Source organism: Corythoichthys intestinalis, chromosome 2, assembly GCF_030265065.1.
Source record: "Corythoichthys intestinalis isolate RoL2023-P3 chromosome 2, ASM3026506v1, whole genome shotgun sequence".
NCBI classification, from domain to species: domain Eukaryota; kingdom Metazoa; phylum Chordata; class Actinopteri; order Syngnathiformes; family Syngnathidae; genus Corythoichthys; species Corythoichthys intestinalis.
The window spans coordinates 25,138,029-25,158,673 of record NC_080396.1 but is presented as its reverse complement, the minus strand read 5'-3'; the positions used below and the strand labels follow the sequence as shown (position 1 = coordinate 25,158,673).

At 40.8% G+C, this 20,645-nt stretch overlaps 1 protein-coding gene across 17 annotated transcripts in view; it reads left to right on the top strand.

The window, feature by feature from the left end:
* LOC130907881 (protein unc-80 homolog) overlaps window positions 1-20,645 on the top strand; it is an 89,950-nt gene that overhangs the window by 60,213 nt on the left and 9,092 nt on the right. For 9 of the 17 annotated variants that reach the window (XM_057823476.1, XM_057823432.1, XM_057823426.1 and 6 more), the window contains 20 exons: window positions 18-152; window positions 252-390; window positions 3,322-3,418; window positions 3,494-3,664; window positions 5,096-5,188; window positions 5,420-5,638; window positions 5,731-5,961; window positions 8,562-8,685; window positions 8,804-8,929; window positions 9,045-9,168; window positions 9,260-9,466; window positions 10,187-10,371; window positions 10,444-10,609; window positions 10,683-10,862; window positions 10,971-11,118; window positions 14,026-14,082; window positions 14,847-14,928; window positions 16,897-17,002; window positions 17,235-17,255; window positions 17,480-17,697. In XM_057823476.1, coding sequence (XP_057679459.1) covers window positions 18-152; window positions 252-390; window positions 3,322-3,418; window positions 3,494-3,664; window positions 5,096-5,188; window positions 5,420-5,638; window positions 5,731-5,961; window positions 8,562-8,685; window positions 8,804-8,929; window positions 9,045-9,168; window positions 9,260-9,466; window positions 10,187-10,371; window positions 10,444-10,609; window positions 10,683-10,862; window positions 10,971-11,118; window positions 14,026-14,082; window positions 14,847-14,928; window positions 16,897-17,002; window positions 17,235-17,255; window positions 17,480-17,697 — 2,829 coding nt within the window. The remainder of the gene's footprint in view (window positions 1-17; window positions 153-251; window positions 391-3,321; window positions 3,419-3,493; window positions 3,665-5,095; window positions 5,189-5,419; window positions 5,639-5,730; window positions 5,962-8,561; window positions 8,686-8,803; window positions 8,930-9,044; window positions 9,169-9,259; window positions 9,467-10,186; window positions 10,372-10,443; window positions 10,610-10,682; window positions 10,863-10,970; window positions 11,119-14,025; window positions 14,083-14,846; window positions 14,929-16,896; window positions 17,003-17,234; window positions 17,256-17,479; window positions 17,698-20,645) is intronic. The other 8 variants (XM_057823498.1, XM_057823506.1, XM_057823410.1 and 5 more) reach the window with 4 other exon arrangements.

The following is a 20,645-nucleotide window of genomic DNA, read 5'->3' as shown; positions in this document are numbered from 1 at the left end:
AACTGCTTTCGTGGCAGGTGTATGCAGACTACGAGGGCAACCCTTTATTGAGACAAGGGATCGAATTTTGCTGTCGCCAGTTCTACATCCTCCACCGCAAGCCCTTTATCCTGCAGTTGTTTGCCAGCGTAGCGCCATTGCTAGAATTCAATGTGAGACCTCCAGCTGCATCACTTCAAATACTAACAACTACACACCTGAAAATACTGTATTCTTAAAAAGAAAAAAAAAAAAAACCTTTCTCACTCCAGACAAGCACCAGTAGTGGACTTTCCAAGGGAGTGTCTGCTCAGTGTTTGTTCGACCTTTTGGTCTCTCTGGAAGGTGAGACTCAGGATGCCCTGGATGCACTGGAACTTGTCAAGGCTGAGAAACCACTGCGCTCTCTTGGTAAAAACTCTTTATTTTGCGGCTCTAATGCAAAATATAGGCTATCCCGATAGATAAGATACAAGGTAACATAGTTGTTGTAAACAATAAACGTTTTGTTTTGTGCTCATTTTATCACATTTAAGCATTTAGAGCAAAAAAAAAGGTTTGAATATGGGAAATAATAATAACAGTGTACAGTGTATCACAAAAGTGAGTACACCCCTTGCATTTCTGCAGATATTTAAGTATATCTTTTCATGGGACAACACTGACAAAATGAAACTTTGACACAATGAAAAGTAGTCTGTGTGCAGCTTATATGATACAGGTAATTTATTTTCCCCTCAAAATACCTCAAAATATAGACATTATTAACTAAACCCCTGGGAACAAAAGTGAGTTCACCCCTTAGAAACTACATCCCTAAATGTCCAAATTGAGTACTGCTTGTCATTTTCCCTCCAAAATGTCATGTGACTCATTAGTGTTACTAGGTCCAGGTGTGCATAGGGAGCAGGTGTGTTCAGATTTGTAGTGCAGCTCTCACACTCTCCCATGCTGGTCACTGAAAGTTCCAACATGGAAACACATGGCAAAGAACTCTCTGAGGATCTTAAAAGACGTATTGTTGCGCTACATGAAGATCGCCAAGGCTACAAGAAGATTTCCAACACCCTGAAACTGAGCTGCAACACAGTGGCTAAGATCATCCAGCATTTTAAAAGCGCAGGGTCTACTCACAACAGGCCTTGGGTTGGTTGTCCAAAGAAGCTGAGCACACGTGCTGTGCGTCACATCCAAATGCTTTCTTTGAAAGATCGTCGCAGGAGTGCTGTCAGCATTCCTGCAGAGATTGAAGAGGTGGGGGGTCAGCCTGTTAGTGCTCAGACCATACGCCACACGCTACATCAAATTGGTGTGCATGGCTGTCACCCCAGGAGGAAGCCTCATCTGAAGATGGTACACAAGAAAGCCCACAACCAATTTGCTGAAGACATGTCAACAAAGCACATGGATTACTGGAACCATGTCCTATGGTCTGATGAGACGAAGATTAATTTGTTTGGTTCCGATGGTCTCAAGCATGTGTGGCAGCAACCAGGTGAGGAGTACAAAGATAATGTGTCATGCCTACAGTCAAGCATGGTGGTGGGAATATCATGGTCTGGGGCTGCATGAGTGCTGCAGATGTTGGAGAGTTACATTCCATTGAGGGAAACATGCACTTCAACATGTACTGTGAAATACTGCAGCAGAGCATGATCCCCTATCTCCAGAAACTGGGTCGCAGGGCAGTGTTCTGGCATGACAATGACCCCAAACACACCTCCAAGATGACCACTGCTTTACTGAAGAGGCTGAGGGTAAAGGTGACTGGCCAAGCATGTATCCAGACATGAACCCAATCGAACATGTTTGAGGGATCCTCAAGCGGAAGGTGGAGGTACGCAAAGTCTCACATATCCGGCAGCTCCGCAACATCATCATGGAGGAGTGGAAGAGCATTCCAGTGGCAACCTGTGAAGCTCTGGTCAACTCCATGCTCAGGAGAGTAAAGGAAGTTCTGGATAATAGTGGTGGCAACACAAAATATTGACAGTTGACGTGCTGTATGTTAATATTGACAACTTTCACTAAGGGGTTTACTCATAGGCGGAGTTTGACTTTTGGGGCGGGGGGGGGGGGGCACAACATGTTGATGACCTCGAAACGCAGTGTCAGCCATAAAATTAACTCACAAGAATATTTATAATAATAAGTTGACAATGAGCGGTTTTTGTTTCTCATCATTCTAGAGGGGAATTCTAAATCAGGCTGCTTAGAACAGCTATACTTTTTGCCAATATCGTCATCCATTGAATATGGTACGCCCGCCGGTGTCGTTCCAATGTAGTTACCCCAGTCAAAAGTTGTATCCCGTGGGCGGAGCCATATGGAGGTAGATTTGTGTCCTTGTTATACAATCCAAAAAAAAAAAAAGTTGCTTCAATAAAAAGAAAAGTTGCTTCAATCAAAATATATATTTTCAATCAAAAAAAAGTCACTTCAATAAAAAAATAGGTGTTTAAATGCAAAAGTAAATTTGAAACTCAAAAAAATGCACGTGAAGCCATTTTTCTTTGATTGATTTTTGTTTTGATTGGTGTCGGGTTTTTTTTGTTTTTTTTTTTGATTGAAGCAACTTTTTTGAATGAAGTAATGTTAATTTGTGTTTGGGCCACATTTTGGCTCGGACGTTTTTGTCTTTATTATTCAATCAAAAAATAAGTTGCTTCATACAAAAAAATATATATTTTCAAAAGAAAAATCACTTCAATCAAAAAAAAAATTCTATCATAGAAAACGTTTTTGAACACGAAAGAATATTTGAGATTGAAAAATATGCATTTGAACACTTAATTTTTCATTGAAAAAGTTTTCTTTGATTGAAGCAATCCTTTTTATGTTTGGGCCATATTATGGGTCGGACATTTGTGTCTAAATCATTCAATCCCAAAAAAAAGTTGCTTCAAAAATATATTTTCAATCAAAGAAAAAAATCATTTGAAAAAATAAAATTGCCCTCCCCTATTTTTTTTTTTATATATGCAAAGCAAATGACCGTCTAAAGTCACATGATCTGTTTGAAAAATAAATTTGACCCATTATAAAAAATTTTTTTTTTTTGTTCATTTCATTTATTTTTGTTGCAGTATTATTGCTTTACAACTTTTATATATATATATAGGAAAGTCAATTTCATGCAATCACACTTTTGGCAGGGGTTTAGATATTAATGGCTATATTTTGAGGGGAAAAATAAATTAATTATATAAGCTGCACATAGACTACTTTTCATTGTGTCAAAGTGTCATTTTGTCAGTGTTCTCTAATGAAAAGATATTTAAATATCTGCAGAAATGCGAGGGGTGTACTCACTATTGTGATGCACTGTATGTTCTGTTGCAGATTTCTGCTACGGTAATGAGGACTTGGCCTTTTCAATTAGTGAGGCCATCAAGCTGTGTGTCACCGTGGTAGCGTATGCACCTGAATCCTTCAGGAGGTAAAGAATCCCACTCTGTTAAATGTTACATTTGTGTTGCATATCAGTTGTTGTAAATGTGTCTTCTTTGATCAGTCTCCAAATGTTGATGGTGCTGGAGGCCCTGGTCCCATGTTATCTCCAGAAGCTGAAGAGCAACACAATGACTATGGAGTCAGCCTCGGCTGCCAGGGATGAGATTGCAGCTATTGCTGCTCTGGCCACGTCATTGCAAGCATTGCTTTACAGCTCAGAGGCCCTCACAAGGTCATATGTTTATCCAGTTCTAATGGTTTGCATTATTTTAGCATCAAAGCTAGTCAAATACCATGACTTTGCTCATTTCAGCAAGTCCTGGACATAGGATTGCTTGTTTTAAATTTATGAAACGATAATATGACTTGATTTTGGCTTGAAATTTTTTGGAGATGTAATTTGTCTTCAACTTCATGGCAAGAAGAGGTTGGCCTGTTTACTTGTGGAAATTTCAAAAAGATGGTGGGATTTTTTTTTTTTTTTTTTCACTTTGACAAAGTAAATGACAAGTATGCAATCATGTGGTATGCATTCGGGCCACTCTATGAAACACAAATTATGGAGGGAGATTCGGAGATTGGAAATTTGGGTTAAAACTAATGACAGTTTTAATAATGGATTCATCTGTGGATTTTTTTTTTTTTAATGGAATCAATTTGGAAAAAAACATTTAATTTCCATCCTGTTATTCAAAAACAGGACATCATCTGAAATTTGAAAAAATGCTAAAATAGTTTTTGGGATCGAGTTACTATTTTGGTCAGTAAAATGTAAGAAAATGGGCAAAAGATTTTGATAATAATTTTTTCACAGTTAAAACTGGATGTTTTCCTATGTTATATTTAGGGCTGTCAAAATTATCACGTTAACGGGCGGTAATTATTTTTTTTTAATGAATCACGTTAAAATATTTGACGTATTTAACGCGCATCGCCCGCTCAAACAGATTAAAATGACAGCACAGTGTCATGTCCACTTGTTACTTGTGTTTTTTGGTGTTTTGTCGCCCTCTGCTGGCGCTTGGGTGCGATTGATTTTATGGGTTTCAGCACCATGAGCATTGTGTAATTATTGACATAAACAATGGCGAGCTACTAGTTTATTCTTTGATTGAAAATTTTACAAATTTTATTAAAACGAAAACATTGAGGGGTTTTAATATGAAAGTTCTATAACTTGTACTAACATTTATCTTTTAAGAACTACAGGTCTTTCTATCCATGGATCGCTTTAACAGAATGTTAATAATGTTAATGCCATCTTGTTAATTTATTGTTATGATAAGTACAGTACTTATGTACAGTATGTTGAATGTATATATCCATCTTGTGTATTATCTTTCCATTCCAACAATAATTTACAGAAAAATATGGCATATTTTATAGATGGTTTGAATTGCGATTAATTTCGATTAATTAATTCTTAAGCTGTGATTAACTCGATTGAAAATTTTAATCGTTTGACAGCCCTAGTTATATTTCAAAATTATACTACTTTCATTCAGTGCGATAGGAATCTGAGAATATTTCCTGTTGAGAAATTGAAATTCCATAGATTTAGACAATTTGAAGTTAAACAAGGTCTCTGTGTTAATACGGCTAACTAATTGCCGAGAGAGTAAGTAATGACTTGACTCAATTAAAACAGTAAGTGTGTTCACAGGCCCATGACGGCACCACAGATATCCCGCTGTGATCAAGGCCATAAAGGAGGAACCACTGCCAATCATACAATGTCAGGCGGCATCAACACAAGGTCAGAATACGTTTCTTTTTATTTTTATTTATTTATTTGTAATTAAAAGCATACCTTAATTTGATAGTGCCCAAATTTAAAACTTTTTCAGTATACTTTTTTATTTTTATTTATTTTTTTACAATATTCAGTATACTCTGCTAAAACATAAGTAGTAAAAGGTATAGCAGCAGTCAAGAGTGTATAAAAGAATTTCTATGACAACCTGGGTTCTTTATGCACGTCCCTCAGGGACAACCTCCACTTACTGGAAGAGGGCCAGGGCATGCCAAGGGAAGAGCTGGACGAGCGCATCGCAAGGGAGGAATTCCGTCGACCTCGAGAGTCTATGCTGAACATCTGCACTGAATTCTATAAGCATTGCGGCCCGCGTCTGAAGATCCTGCAGAATGTAGCTGGTGAGCCACGAGTGACGGCGTTGGAGCTTCTCGATATGAAGTCCCACATGAGGTGACTCAAAGCTCAACTCCATCTGACGTGCACCAAATTGTTAAATATAAAGACAAAATCCTATATAGCATGTTTGTGTTTGTCCATCCCAGGCTGGCCGAGATTGCCCATGCCCTTTTGAAGCTGGCGCCATATGACACCCTGACCATGGAGAGCCGAGGCCTACGCCGGTACATCATGGAGATGCTGCCCATCACTGACTGGTCTTCTGAGGCCGTGCGTCCCGCTCTCATCCTCATCCTCAAGAGGCTCGACCGCATGTTCAACAAGATTCACAAAATGCCCACGCTCAGGTGCGCTCGCCCACAGGCATTGTGCACCAGGTCTGTTCAATCCCACTTTTCTTTCTCTGTCTCCACGTGAGTGTATCGTGCTGTGCCAGTGCCGTGTTGTGTACGGTAGATATGCAGCTTCTTGGCACTGTCCTATCGCACTTGCCTCAGTGGGTGCTGTATGCGATGCTGTGATGTGTTTTTGTGCAGCCACAAGTAGGTAGCCAGCCGGGTCAAGTCTTCTGCCATGAAACTATTTCATTGCAGATTAGCAAAACAACCACAAGTTTAGACCAGATTCCTATTTGTGATGTGCAAAAGTACACTATAAACCCATTAGTTGTAGCAGAAAAGTTTCACTAGTTAGAAAGTAATGTATGTCGTTATGGGTTGGTTATTGTCAATGTCATATGATAGCTCTGTAGTATTAATGAGTATTTTCTTACATTTTTTTGACAATGGACACCCAACAGTGAAATCATCATTTCCCTTATACATTGTGGTCAGTAGAATGGAGGGTAAAAAAGTTTGGCTCAAATAAAAAATTTCATGTCAATATATCAAACTTAGTTAAAATGGTATGCCAAGTTTAAAGCATGAAATGACAGGGAAGTTAAGTGTGATTCCCACAGTTGGCTAGCTAGCAGTCACTTATGGCTAAGTGGCTAACCAATAAACTTTGCTTGTGCTTGAACTGTCTGAAAGTTCTGAATATACCCAACCTGAATCTCCGGAACCAAAATCTTAAGTAGCCATGCTTGTATGAAATACATTGGGGGTTTTTTGTCTTTTAAATAACTGGGATGACAAATCTGTTTTATGTAACACTGTAACAAACAAACGACAAAACAACACTTTTGCTCCCCGACATCGCATCCATGGCAGAACTGCAATTTTTAAAGCAACACTAGGTAACTTTTCAACCTTTATAAAATATTTTTAAACATTTATGACGATATGTCAACTGACAACTAGTTGAATGGCACCTATTTTGTATCTTGAGGGGGTCTATATTGCTTTCACCGGCACTAATTAACTTTGAGGAGGGATACAGGAACCCTGCCACACAAAAAAACTACAAATGTGCTAACCGCTATACGGCATACGTCACTCCCTTTTCCCCATTCAATTATAAAGACGGAAGTCGATGCGAACGCTTTCGTGCAAATTCTGCAAAGATGGCAGGGCAACAAAAGAGAGAGTTTTGTCCGAGGAGGAGGAAAAAAAGGGAGGCTACGAAGATATTCAAGAATAAACATTGGCCTGGCATTTCACTTGCTGGCATGACCCCCCCACCACCACCACCACCATAACAGAACTGACGAGTTCAGGTCGGGGGTTTAGCCACACTAAACCACACAGTTGCTAACCGTCCTATGCTATAGTTTAGCGAAACTGGATTCATTACCTCATTACTATTCAACCTTCACACATCCCCTAGAAACAGAAATGTCGTTGAATCCATCTACAGGCGACCGGAAGATCATGATTTTACGACACTGAGCGGGAGATGACTTGTTCGTGTGGGGGGATTAGCCACACTAAGGGGCAGTTTACATGCCGACTCTGCGACACTAAGACGCAATGACTGAGTTGTGGAATGGCGCCTTTATGTGCTGTCGGCGAAAACGGAAGGCGAAGACGCAAACCATTGAATCCGGGCTCCAAAGTGGAAGAATTCGATTGTGGGGGCTTGAGGGGACTCGCTCCTCATCCATATCAATGGAAAGTTCCCGCGCCGATAACATCAGCACTCGCACACGTCACGTTGGGCCTGCAAAGCGGTGCTACTAACCATTAAAAACAGCAAATATGGCAGAACGTTGGCTTTAATTTACTGTCTTTATAGTATTTTTTATTTAAATATGTTGAATGTTTCCATTTTTGTGCCTTTTGGATCCAAAAAAAAAAGCTGTTGCTTAAAGTGGGCGGTTATGTTGTCATCAGGGCTGAGGAGGTTGTTGGGGTCAAAGTGCATCATTGGCTATCGGCTTGTAAATCTGCACTGCCCCCTAGGGCCTGGCATGAATACTACATCGTTTTTTACGCAGAATTGCGACATTGTTCGAATGGAGACGGAACCATACAAATGCAAATTTGAAATTTTTCGTGTTCTCGGAGAGTCACCATGTAAACGGCCCCTAAGCCATACAGTTGCTAACCATCATATGCTATTGTTCAGCCATAACTGGATTTATTACCTTATTACAATTCATCCTTCACAAAGCTGCTGGAAACAGAAATGTAGTTTAATCCATTTGCAGGCAACCGGGACATCATGATTTTACGACACTCTGCGGGTTTGCGCTGGTCCTCATAGGAAATGCAATCTGCCTTGATGCACAAAACTACAGCTTTTGTCCACCGGCGTCACTAAAATCAACCAAAACTGAAAAGTTACGTAGTGTAGCTTTAAGACGGATAAAAGTAGTTCCATGACTGAGACTAGACCCAGATGTTGTGTGCATCAGATCAGGGCCTGTTGCTGCACTGTATGCTATGTTTGTGAGCTTTTTCGGCTTGGCCGCCAGTGTGAGTTTGATGAGTACGGCGGGAATTGTTGAAACTGTTGTCTTTTAGCATTCGTGTGGTCTAACTGTGTGTGCATGGTGGTGGGTGGGATTTGGGCGGCCTTTGCTATGGTTTTCCAGGAGACAGGTGGAGTGGGAAGCAGCCAGTAACCTGATTGAGGGCATATGTCTGACTCTGCAGCGACAATCAATCATCTCCTTCCTCCCACACCTTCGCTCCCTCATCAACGTCTGTGTCAATTTGGTACGAAAAGTAGTAGGCGGTGTTTCTGCCTAAAAAACGGGCAATGGGTGTTAATTTGGCCAATGCGCTAAATTTGAAAGTAAGCAAATTTATTCTTTACTGTTTTTCTTGCTGTCAGGTTATGGGTGTGGTGGGTCCATCCAGTGTAGCAGACGGTTTACCTCTGCTTCACCTCAGCCCTTACCTCTCACCGCCACTCCCTTTCAGTACAGCGGTGGTCCGGTTGGTCGCCTTACAAATTCAGGTAGAATTTTTTTCATATCACGCAGGTATTAAAATAGCATTTGTTCTTTGTTTTGTTCTGACTCACTCAGTTTCAACCAAGTTTTGGTCTATTTGTGAATATTTATTTCTTATAGGCTTTGAAAGAAGACTTCCCTCTGAGCCATGTGATCTCACCTTTTACCAATCAGGAGAGGCGAGAGGGGATGCTGCTAAATCTGCTCATTCCCTTTGTTCTCACTGTCGGGTCTGGAAGCAAAGGTACAAGTTTGCACCTATAGTTATTTTCTGGTTTTCTGAATAAAACATCAAGAACAAAAGACTTGAAATGATGTGAATACCTTTCTAATAGACAGCCCTCACCTTGAGCAGCCGGAAATCTTCCTGCTGCTGCAGACAGTCATCAACATTCTGCTGCCTCCACGCATCATCTCCACATCCCGCACCAAGAACTTCATGCTGGATGCTTCGCCGGCTCACTGCTCTACCCCCGGTGATACGGGAAAGGATCTGCGCAGGGAGGGTTTGGCTGAGTCCACCAGCCAGGCAGCATATCTGGGTACTAACTGACCGACGGCGGTTTTACCGTATTGGCCCAAATATAAGACGGCCCTGATTTTTCAAGATTCAAGTTTGAAAAAAGACTTTTTGAACACCAAATAATTATTATACAGAAAATAATTACAGTACATCTGAAACAAATGATTATAACAATATATTTGAGAGAAAAAGCATGTTATTTTGCCTCATTCAAATCTTAATATCTGAACATTTAAATATGTAAAGTGCAATCACATTTGTAAATGAATGGCTTCTGGTTTTTCAAACGTAAATAAACCAGTCTATTGTGATTAAAAAAATAAATAAAAAATCCAATAACTGCATTAACCATCAAAGTGAGGTCTAACTGTAACTGTAGTCTTGAAACAAATCTGAATCAGGAAAAACAATGCAATAGATAATGCAAACTGGTTAAACATGAGAGTAGCTGAGATCTGTCATGACAGAACATTACTCCTCAAGTTCAGCATTCGCTTCAATGATATCTGGCGCCATCTAACGTCGTGAATGGGTATAATGTCTAGACCCCGAATATAAGACGACTCCCGCTTTTTCAGTCTTATTTCAATGCAAAAAACACCGTCATATATTCGGGCCAATACGGTAGTAGTGCAAGTTCTACTTATTCAAAGATGTGACTGATTATTTACCATTAAAAGAACCACTCCTCTAGTTTGTTACTTTTGAACCATCTTCACTTGCCTTTCTCTATCCACAGCTCTGAAAGTGGTATTAGTGTGCTTCGAACGCTCGCTGGGGAACCAATGGTACCGTCTAAGTTTGCAAGTTAAGGAGATGGCTCTCAGGAAGGTGGGCGGCCTGGCTTTCTGGGACTTCATTGACTTCATCGTGCGAACCCGCATCCCCATTTTTGTTCTACTGAGGCCCTTCATACAGTGCAAGGTGAAACAACAATAACAAATTTCATTCGTTTCAATCATTCCTGCGACAACACCGTCTTTCATCTGTGTTTAGCTCTTGACGCAACCAGCAGACTCTCAGGAAGAGATCACAGCACGTCATCATATCGCCGACCAGCTAGAGCGACGCTTCATCCCACGACCTCTGTGCAAGAGCTCGCTGTTTGCAGAATTCAACAACGAACTCAAAATCCTCAAAGAGGCTGTCCACAGCGGCTCTGGTCAGAGAGTTTAACTGCGACTATTTTACCGGTATCCACTTCTCATGTTCCAAAACATGCACTTTACCTGTAGCGTACCAGGGAAAGACGTCCATCAGCACAGTGGGCACTTCCACATCAGCTTACCGCCTCAGTTTGGCCACAATGTCGCGCTCCAACACGGGTACTGGCACAGTTTGGGAACAGGACAGCCAGCCATCACGCCAGCCATCCCAGGACACGCTCAGTCGCACTGATGAAGATGATGAAGAGAGTTAGAGACATTTTATCTTCAGATGGCATCCAAATACCCAACATTCTTAACTTTTCGTGAATATCATCTCATTTTATGTATTAATGACGTGGTGTGTTCTTCCTTCAGATGACTCCATAAGTATCCCCAGTGTAGTGAGTGAACACGAGGCGTTTTTGCCCAGACTTATATCGGAACGCCGATTCTCCAGCCATGCCACCGGCTCAGCCACTCTGCAACCCGAAGCACCCCGAAGCACAATGCTTCCCAGCCACAGGTAACAATTTATACAGTATGTATTAGGTTGTGAACAGGCCAGGTCAGGTTTTTGTCAGTGGTGGCAAAAGCATATTAGCACCCAAAAAAAGAAAAAAGACCAGCCACTCACTCATATCTTGTCTTGTATGTAGAAGTAAAACTTTATTTGTCCAATTTAGCCTGGACCTATTTTCTGGTAATGTTAAACGTAAACAGAGAGGCTTTATTTCTTCAAATAATGAATGGCACGCTATAGTTTCCACTTTCCCTTGTGTAGGTACTGTAAATTACCCCCTTTGTAAGCATTGCGACTGTGCAGCAAAACGGAGGTCTCTTCTCATTTGAGTAATTGCAACTTTCTACGTCCGTGCATCGATCTCCTGTTTGTCATCGAAAACCGTTGACTGAGTTAGACATTGAAAAAAGATGTCAAATACAGCTTTCATTCATGTAAACCAGCCAATAAGTTCCTGGAAACCATCTCACAATGTAAAAGAAGTAACAAGTATATTACATAAAATCTGACACTTACATTTTATCTACAGTGGGGTAAATAAGTAATTAGTCAACCACCAATTGTGCAAGTTCTCCTACTTGAAAAGAGTGAGGCTTGTAATTGTCAACATAGGTAAACCTGAACTATGAGAGACAGAATGGTGAAACAAAAAACAGAAAATCACATTGTTTGATTTTTAAAGAATTTATTTCCAAATTAGAGTGGAAAATAAGTATTTGGTCACCTACAAACAAGCAAGATTTCTGGCTGTCAAAGAGGTCTAACTTCTTCTAACAAGGTCTAACGAGGCTCCACTCGTTACCTGTATTAATGGCACCTGTTTTACCTCATTATCGGTATTAAAGACACCTGTCCACAACCTCAGTCAGTCACACTCCAAACTCCACTGTGGCCAAGACCAAAGAGCTGTCGAAAGACACCAGGGACAAAATAGTAGACCTGCACCAGGCTGGAAAGATTGACTCTGCAATAGGTAAAACGCTTGGTGTAAAGAAATCAACTGTGGGAGCAAGTATTAGAAAATGGAAGACATACAAGACCACTGATAGTCTCCCTCGATTTGGGGCTCAGTGCAAGATCTCACCCCGTGGCGTCAAAATGATAACAAGAACAGTGAGCAAAAATCCCAGAACCACACGGGGGGGCCTACTGAATGACCTACAGAGAGCTGGGACCACAGTAACAAAGGCTACTATCAGTAACACAATGCACCACCAGGGACTTAAATCCTGCACTGCCAGACGTATCCCCCTGCTGAAGAAAGTACACATCCAGGCCCATCTGCGGTTCGCTAGAGAGCATTTGGATGATCCAGAAGAGGACTGGGAGAATGTGTTATGGTCAGATGAAACCAAAATAGAACTTTTTGGTAGAAACACAGGTTATCGTGTTTTGAGGAGAAAGAATACTGAATTGCATCCGAAGAACACCATACCCGCTGTGAATCATGGGGGTGGAAACATCATGCTTTGGGGCTTTTTTTTCTGCAAAGGGACCAGGACAACTGATCTGTGTAAATGAAAGAATGAATGGGGGCCATGTATCGAGAGAGTTTGAGTGAAAATCTCCTTCCATCAGCAAGGGCATTGAAGATGAGACGTGGCTGGGTCTTTCAGCATGACAATGATCCCAAACACACAGGCAGGGCAACAAAGGAGTGGCTTCGTAAGAAGCATTTCAAGGTCCTGGAGTGGCCTAGCCAGTCTCCAGATCTCAACTCCATAGAAAATCTGTGGAGGGAGTTGAAAGTCTGTGTTGCCCAACGACAGCCCCAAAATATCACTGCTCTAGAGGAGATCTGCATGGAGGAATGGGCCATAATACCAGCAACAGTGTGTGAAAAGCTTGTGAAGAGTTACAAAAAACGTTTGGCCTCCGTTATTCCCAACAAAGGGTACATAACAAAGTATTGAAATTAGGCATGTGCCGATTACCGGTTTCACGGTTTACCGTGGTGTGAAAACGTCGCGGTTTCAAAACCACTAAAATTTTCCGTCAGACCGAAGTACAGTATTCTCTATTTTTCTTGTGTCAAAAATGCAGAAGTGTTTTTACTTTTTTATAGAAATTATTTTATTCTTGCTCTAATCTTGAGCAACTTGAGCTGTGGCTGTGAGTATAGTCTTTAAGTTATATTTGTTTTAATTTTATTTTTTTTATTGATTATTTATTTTAACAATATATTCATGTTCCAATTTGCAACTATGGTCTGAAAAAAAAAATCCTGTTCAATGGAAAAAAGTTTTTTTTTTCAACCCATATTTCTCAAAATTTGGGGGGGCTATAATTGCAATACCGTGATACCGTGGAACCGCGGTATTTTTGCTCACGGTCATCGTACCGTCAAAATCTCATACCGGCACATGCCTAATTGAGATGAACTTTTGGTATTGACCAAATACTTATTTTCCACTATGATTTGCAAATAAATTCTTTAAAAATCAAACAATGTGATTTTCTGTTTTGTTTTTTCCACCTTCTGTCTCTCATGGTTGAGGTTTACCCATGTTGACCATTACATGCCTCTCTAATATTTTCAAGTGGGAGAACTTGCACAATTAGTGGTTGACAAAATACTTATTTGACCCACTTTAAAATTGATTGAATCTTAACTCATTATTGCACACCACTGGGTACAGATACTGTATCTCATTCATATCAAGTCAGGTACGGGTGCCTAAATGAAATCTACCTAAGAACAGAAATTATTTGTACAGTATGTGGTTACTTCCAACCAGTTGTTTCGGTGTGTACCACGTGTTTTGACTAGGCAGCTGTTTATAAGAATGTTGCGAAAGCAGCAGTCCTGCTAATCACTGTCCCCAGCTGGAGGTGATGCGGGTGCTGTTGGATGTGGACTGAACTGCGTAAACTCCCGTTCTCCCCCTCCGCCTCCCACCCTTTTTACAGTGAACCCAATGTGCTAGATGAGTCCCAGGGCCTTCTGCAGGAGGGCAACCTCTCTAGGTACAGTGCCCCCCACCCCCACCCTTTTTCTGTGTGTGTCCGGTGCATCTGTCCAGCAGTGGGAGGGGCTCAGCCTCCTGTACTGGCTGCCTCTCTGTTTGATCACTCATCCGCATCCAGTCCAGTCACCTCGGCCAGTCACACCCCTCCTCACTTACCTGTTTCTCTCTCTCTGTCGGTAAAGTGTGCGTATGTCTCTGTCCCCCCTCCCCGAGCTCCACACTGACTTTCATCTTCAGCTCATCAGCTGCGCTATCCTAACCAGGCTTCCCCTCCCCCACCAAATGAACATGAATCTTTGAGGGTCCTGGGGTCAGAATGCTCTGTTCCTTTTTCTGTTAGCTGTGGGTTTTCGAGCCATCATCGGTGCCATGGTGTGTCACATTGTTTATATGTCTATCAGGCTTCTCGCTGATCAAATTGGGAGTCCAACTGTGGATACCAATCTGTGGGGGAAAGGGGTGAACTGTGGTAGCAACCCCAACGCATGTTGGCCTTTTTCTCATCTGTAAGAAATCCCATACAAATTAGAATCCTTATTTCGCAGGTAAAGTGCATAAAAGGTTGCTACTCCAGCCCCCCTCCATCCCCTGACTTGTATAGTTAACTATGTGTTGTGTAGTGAGTAGATTAGCAGTTGTGATCAGAGAGATGCTTCAAAGATGGCCCAGCTGTCCTTTTGTTTTTTGGTTTTTTTTTTCCTGCTGATTTGTGTCTTAGTGACACATGTGTTGACTATATATCTATTTACGTATTTTTGCTAGGGTTGCCAGCGTACAGAGCGAACCTGGACAGCAAAACCTACTCATTCAGCCTCCGCTGGGAAGGAAGCGAGGCCTCAGACAGGTAAAAGTAGGCATATTGTCATTTAACACAAAAAGAAAAAAAACTAAATGTTGACAGGTACAAACTAATGCCTGAATTCCATCTGAGTGCAGCGGTGTCTTGAGACGAGTAATAAGCTGCAACAATTTATACAGTATAAAGTATCTGAACCTTGTGGAATTTCTCACATTTCTGCATAAAATCACCATCAAATTTGATATGATCTTTGTCAAAATCACACAGATGAAAAAGATGACTGCTTTAACTTAAACCACCCAAACATTTATAGATTTTCATATTTTAATGTGGATTGTATGCAAACGATGACAGCAGGGGGGAAAAGAAGTGAACTATCACATTTAATATTTTGTGACCCCCCCTTTGGCAGCAATAACTTTAATCAGACGCTTCCTGTAGCTGCAAATCAGTCTGGCACATCGAACAGGAATAATCTTGGCCCATTCTTCTCTACAAAACTGCTGTAGTTCAGTCAGATTCCTGGGATGTCTGGCATGAATGGCATGAACACGTATGGAATTATGAACTCAGCAAAAAAAAAAAAAAAAAAAAAAGGTAAAATAACTAAAAACATCAACAATATTCTGGTATCTTCAAAGTAGCCACCCTTTGCAATGATTACTTTTTAGCACACTCACTTTATGAGCTTCAAGAGGGAGTCACCTGAAATGGTTTTTGACTTCACAAGTATGCTATTTCAGGGTTAATCAGTGGAATTTATTGCTTTATCAATGGGGCTGGGACCTTCATTTGGGTTGCGTTGAATGAGAAGTGTCCAAACTTTTTTTATCTGTACTGTATATACCTGAATATGTATTTATTTTTGTCGAGGATAAAGAACATATTCCTGTGATCGTCTATGGCATTTTCCAGCATGTGTCAGTAGTAAACTGGTAGCATGGGGCATTTTAAGGCAAATTTGGTTGTTTTAAATAAATTGTTTATGTTTAGTTTAGCAGTAAACTTCAACAGGAAGTGGCAGTAAACAGCTCAAAACCTCATTGAAACTTCCGTTCTCTTTATTGCTGCTAATTGGAATTCAAGTTTAGTTCCATTTACTGCCAATGCACATCACTCGTATCACAGGTTTACACTCACAAGTCAAAGCCAAATGACCATACTACTCAGTGGTCCACTCCAAAAAATGTATTACACAGTTCTTCGAAAAATAGGTTTCGTAGATTCACAATGTTCTCACGCAAACTATCAAGGAGCACATGCCTTCGTAATGCAGTAATGGTACATTTTTGTGAGGTTAACTCTAAAGATATCCCGATCGATCGGGGGTCCGATCACGTCATTTTCAAAGTATCGGAATCAGCAAAAAAATATTGGACATGCCTTTTTTTATTTTATTTATTTATTTTTTTATTAAAAAATATATAGAAATTTATATCTGTTCATGTTGTATTAAACTGCTGCACTAAGGCTAAGCCAAAATTAATTTTATTCTCATTGTTTGTGAATGTGAGTTTTTGACTGAATGTCACTTTTAAGCCTAGTAAGTAGGTAAACTACATCTTTTGAAGATTTTTGTTATTGCACTATTCTGCACTCAAGCTTTTATTTTACATGTTTATTGTTTACATATTTTATGGCACAATGCTGATAAGCTTTGTTTTGATCCAAAGCAGTGGAACAATGTCATGTTGGACAGTAAAATAAGATACTTGGAGCAATTGAATTGAGTTTTATTCATTTTTTTTCTTAATGCATTGCCAAAATATATATGATCGGGAAAAATTATCGGGAATGATTGGAATTGAATCGGGAGCAAAAATAAACCAATCGTATCGGGAAATATCGGGATCGGCAGATACTCAAACTAAAACAATCGGGATCGGATCAGGAGCAAAAAACATGATGGGAACAACCGTAGTTAACTTAACATTATGGTACTGTAGGTTATAGATGTGCGCACCTCTTGACAGATTTTTTTGTCTTTGTATTTGTTTTGTTTTTTTTCTTCAGCTGCGGCGCCCCCTGTTGTCCATTCCAAAAACTGAGCCACGTGGTCGTTCAGGAGCTCGTCTTTCCACAACGCGCCGGAGCATCCAACCCAAAAACAAACCACTGGGTAACAGCATGTGTCCTCAAAAGCACAAGGACAATACTAAACAATTTAAATTAGTGGTCAACCTTGAATTGTGCATCTAACTTCAGCAGTTGCACACCAAAAAAATTGTCGTAGTGAGCTCACCTCTCCCCTTTCTCACACCGTGTCTGTTCCAATGTTTGTTGTATCACCGGACACCAAAACTGACATTTCTCACTCTGTTCTGTCTCATGCCTTTTGTTTCAAATTAAAGAAACTTTATTGGACTGTGAAGGTGAGACTCCCCCCTTAACCTTTCCTCCCTGCCCTGCAATGGCTCACCCCTCTATCTGCAACCTCACCCAGTAGGGCGCTCTGCATGTCTGTCTTGCACCGCTTCCAAATCTCCGCCTCCTGCCCCTGCCTACTTTAGTGGTGATGATGTGCTAGGAAGTTAGTTTTAAGATGTGTAGTCGTCGCTATGTTTTGAAGCGCGTGTGTGTGCTTGTGTGCCTTCAGCGTCGCAAGGAGACCAAAAGAGATCGGTCACCTTCACCGAGACGCGGAGCCAGCAAGCGTGCGCCGGAGCCGGGAAGCCTTCCAGTCCGAGCGGCAAAGATGTTCTAGTTGAGGGCAGGAAGGCCAACCCTGCCACATCCAAGCCCCCAATGCTGGAAGTGCCCTCTGCCTCATCGGCCACCGTCATCGCCGACCTGCACAGCCCTGCCAAAACACAGGTATCAAGATTTTGACGGGAACCCTTTGATCATACATTTTCACAGGGCAACTAAAACATTTTATGTGTAATATTCTGATATGTGGCGGAAAACAGACAAGGCTGAAAAAGCAGTTTTTGCTCTTGCACCCCTCTTTAAAATAAACTGCTGTATTTTAAGCCAAAAGAACTGTTGTGTTTGATAGAACAATATGTCTATATGATGCCATAGCAGTTTCATGGCGCATTATGCCCAAGGACTATATTTAAAGACCAAATGTGAAGTAATTTCATAAAATGCCAAATAGGGTCACAATTAAAGTAATTAAACATTGTGCAACAAATAAAGCATGAAAAAATAATTAATATGTTGTATATTTGACAAAATAATCGCGTTTCCGAAGTTCGAGCCTGAAAGGGGACAAACCCAGAAGTGACACGTCAAACCGAGAACAGCGATGGCAGCGCGCCATACGACCGCTATACAAAGCCCTTCAAACAATGATTCAAACAGCGATATAAGCAATAGATCGAGCGCAAGTGAGGAGATCCAAGTTTTTGAAGAGTTGGAGGAAGAGGAGGAGGTTGGAATTTTATGTTGGACCGTACATAAAATTTGCCAGACACTATTCAGGATGCAAACAATGTGCCCAGACTACCTGCCATGGAATGGAGACAAGACCCATCGAGATTACAAGATTGGTAAAATATAGGCTGCTATTATTTTTATGATTTGAAGCATGTCAGGTAACTAAACCACCTACTATTTCCTGGGATAAAAGAAAAGTTTTGACGAATCCCCGATCATGTTGTGGAATGAACAGTAGAAGCTAGCGACGTTAGCTTTTATTTACCTGACATGTTTCAGTGAACACCTCTGCCTTCGGACCCTCCGACGAAGGAGGAAGTGTTCGCCGAAACGTCAGGTAAATAAACCACCTACTATTGCCTGGGATAAAAGAAAGGTTTTGACGAATCCCCGATCATGTTGTGGAATGAACAGTAGAAGCTAGCGACGTTAGCTTTTATTTACCTGACATCTTTCGGCGATCACTTCCGCCTTCGGACCCTCTGACGAAGGCGGAAGTGTTCGCCGAAACATGTCAGGTAAATAAACCACCTACTATTGCCTGGGATAAAAGAAAAGTTTTGATGAATCCCCGATCATGTTGTAGAATGAACAGTAGAAGCTAGCGACGTTAGCTTTTATTTGCCTGATCTGTTTCAGCGAACACTTCCGCCTTCGGACCCTCTGACGGGGGCGGGGGTGTTCGCCGAGGCATGTCAGGTGGATAAACCACCTACTATTGCCTGGGATAAAAGAAAAGTTTTGACGAATTTATAAGTGTAGGCAAAATGAACTCAATACAAGTATGATCGGGGATTGCCACGAGTTAGCTTCTACTGTTCATTCCACAACACGATCGGGGTTTTGCCTCGAGTTTACCTTTCGGCTAACGTCGCTACCTTCTTTCCTTTGTTGTTCATTCCACAACAGTTGGCAGTCTGCTTTGACAAAGTCATCTATCCAAAAATCACAGTTACTTTTTTGCAAATCCTTGATCATAAGCAGACCGGTTGAGGAAGCAGGCATCTTCGAAGTGTTTGTAGCAGAGAACACAACTCGATGATGGCGTGAAATTCATTCGCTTCGTGCGAACGAAAGATGTCCATTTACATGCCCTGCTATCCTTTGGCCACTCATACAACTTTTCTTTAAATTGAAAACAATACATCGCCACACACCGCCGTGGCATCTTACCGAGAAGCAATGCAACAATACTGTTCTATGGCGGACTTCCCTCGCAGTTCTCTGTGTGACGTAATTTCCGAAGATTGTCGAAGAAAAGCATTTTCGTTTTCAAGGGCGTTGCTATGGGTTAAACAAAGAACCTGGAAGGGGTGCGTTAAAAAAAATAATGAATTGAATCGATTATTTATCATCTAAAACAGTGGTCTCAAACCGGTCCTCAAAGGGCCGCAGGGGGTACTGGATTTCATTCCAACCAAACGAGACAAATACCTTTTCACCAATCTGGTTTCTTACAAGTGTAATCAGTTGATTGCAATCAGGTGCTGCTTATGTTAGTAGAAACCTTATTGGTTGAACTGTTTGTGCTGGATCTGTTGGAACAAAAACCAGGACCCACTGCGGCCCTTTGTGGAGTCGGTTTGAGACCGCTGATCTAAAATATCTGGGGGGAAAAATACAATTAGGCGATATTTTTTAGGTAAATATCCATGACCTATTTACAGACACTATTTTTTTCATTGTGAAGTAATTTGTTTAAAAGCTTAAAATATGCGAGTGAATAATTTTTTAAAGTCTTTTTATTCAGGCATAATATTAGGCATGAATTAACGATTCTAAGCTAAAAATGATAGACATTTTGAATTATGAATATAATTACTTACCTTCTTTTTATGGCTAGGTTGAAACAAAAGCGGTTGCACAGTGTCAAACAGGGGTCTCCAGGGTAAAATCGACAAATTAAAAATAGTCCTGGGGCATAATGCACAATGAAACGACTATGGCAGCATGTAGACATATTGTTCTATCAAATACAACAGTTCTTTTGGCTTAAAATACAGCAGTTTATTATATATACATACCGTATTTTTCGGACTATAAGTCGCACCTGAGTATAAGTCGCACCACCCATAAAATGCCCATTGAAGAGGAAAAAAAACATATATAAGTCGCACCGGAGTATAAGTCGCATTTTTGGGGGAAATTTACTTGATAAAATCCAACACATAGAACAGATATGTCATCTTGAAAGGCAATTTAAAATGAAAATACAGTACAGAACAACGTGCTGAATAAGTGTACAGTATGATAATGTTACATGATGCATGAACAACAAAATGCGAACGTGACCGGTATGTTAACGTAACATAGATATTAAGAGTTATTCAGATAACTATAGCATAAAGAACATGCTAACAAGTTTACCAAACCATCAGTGT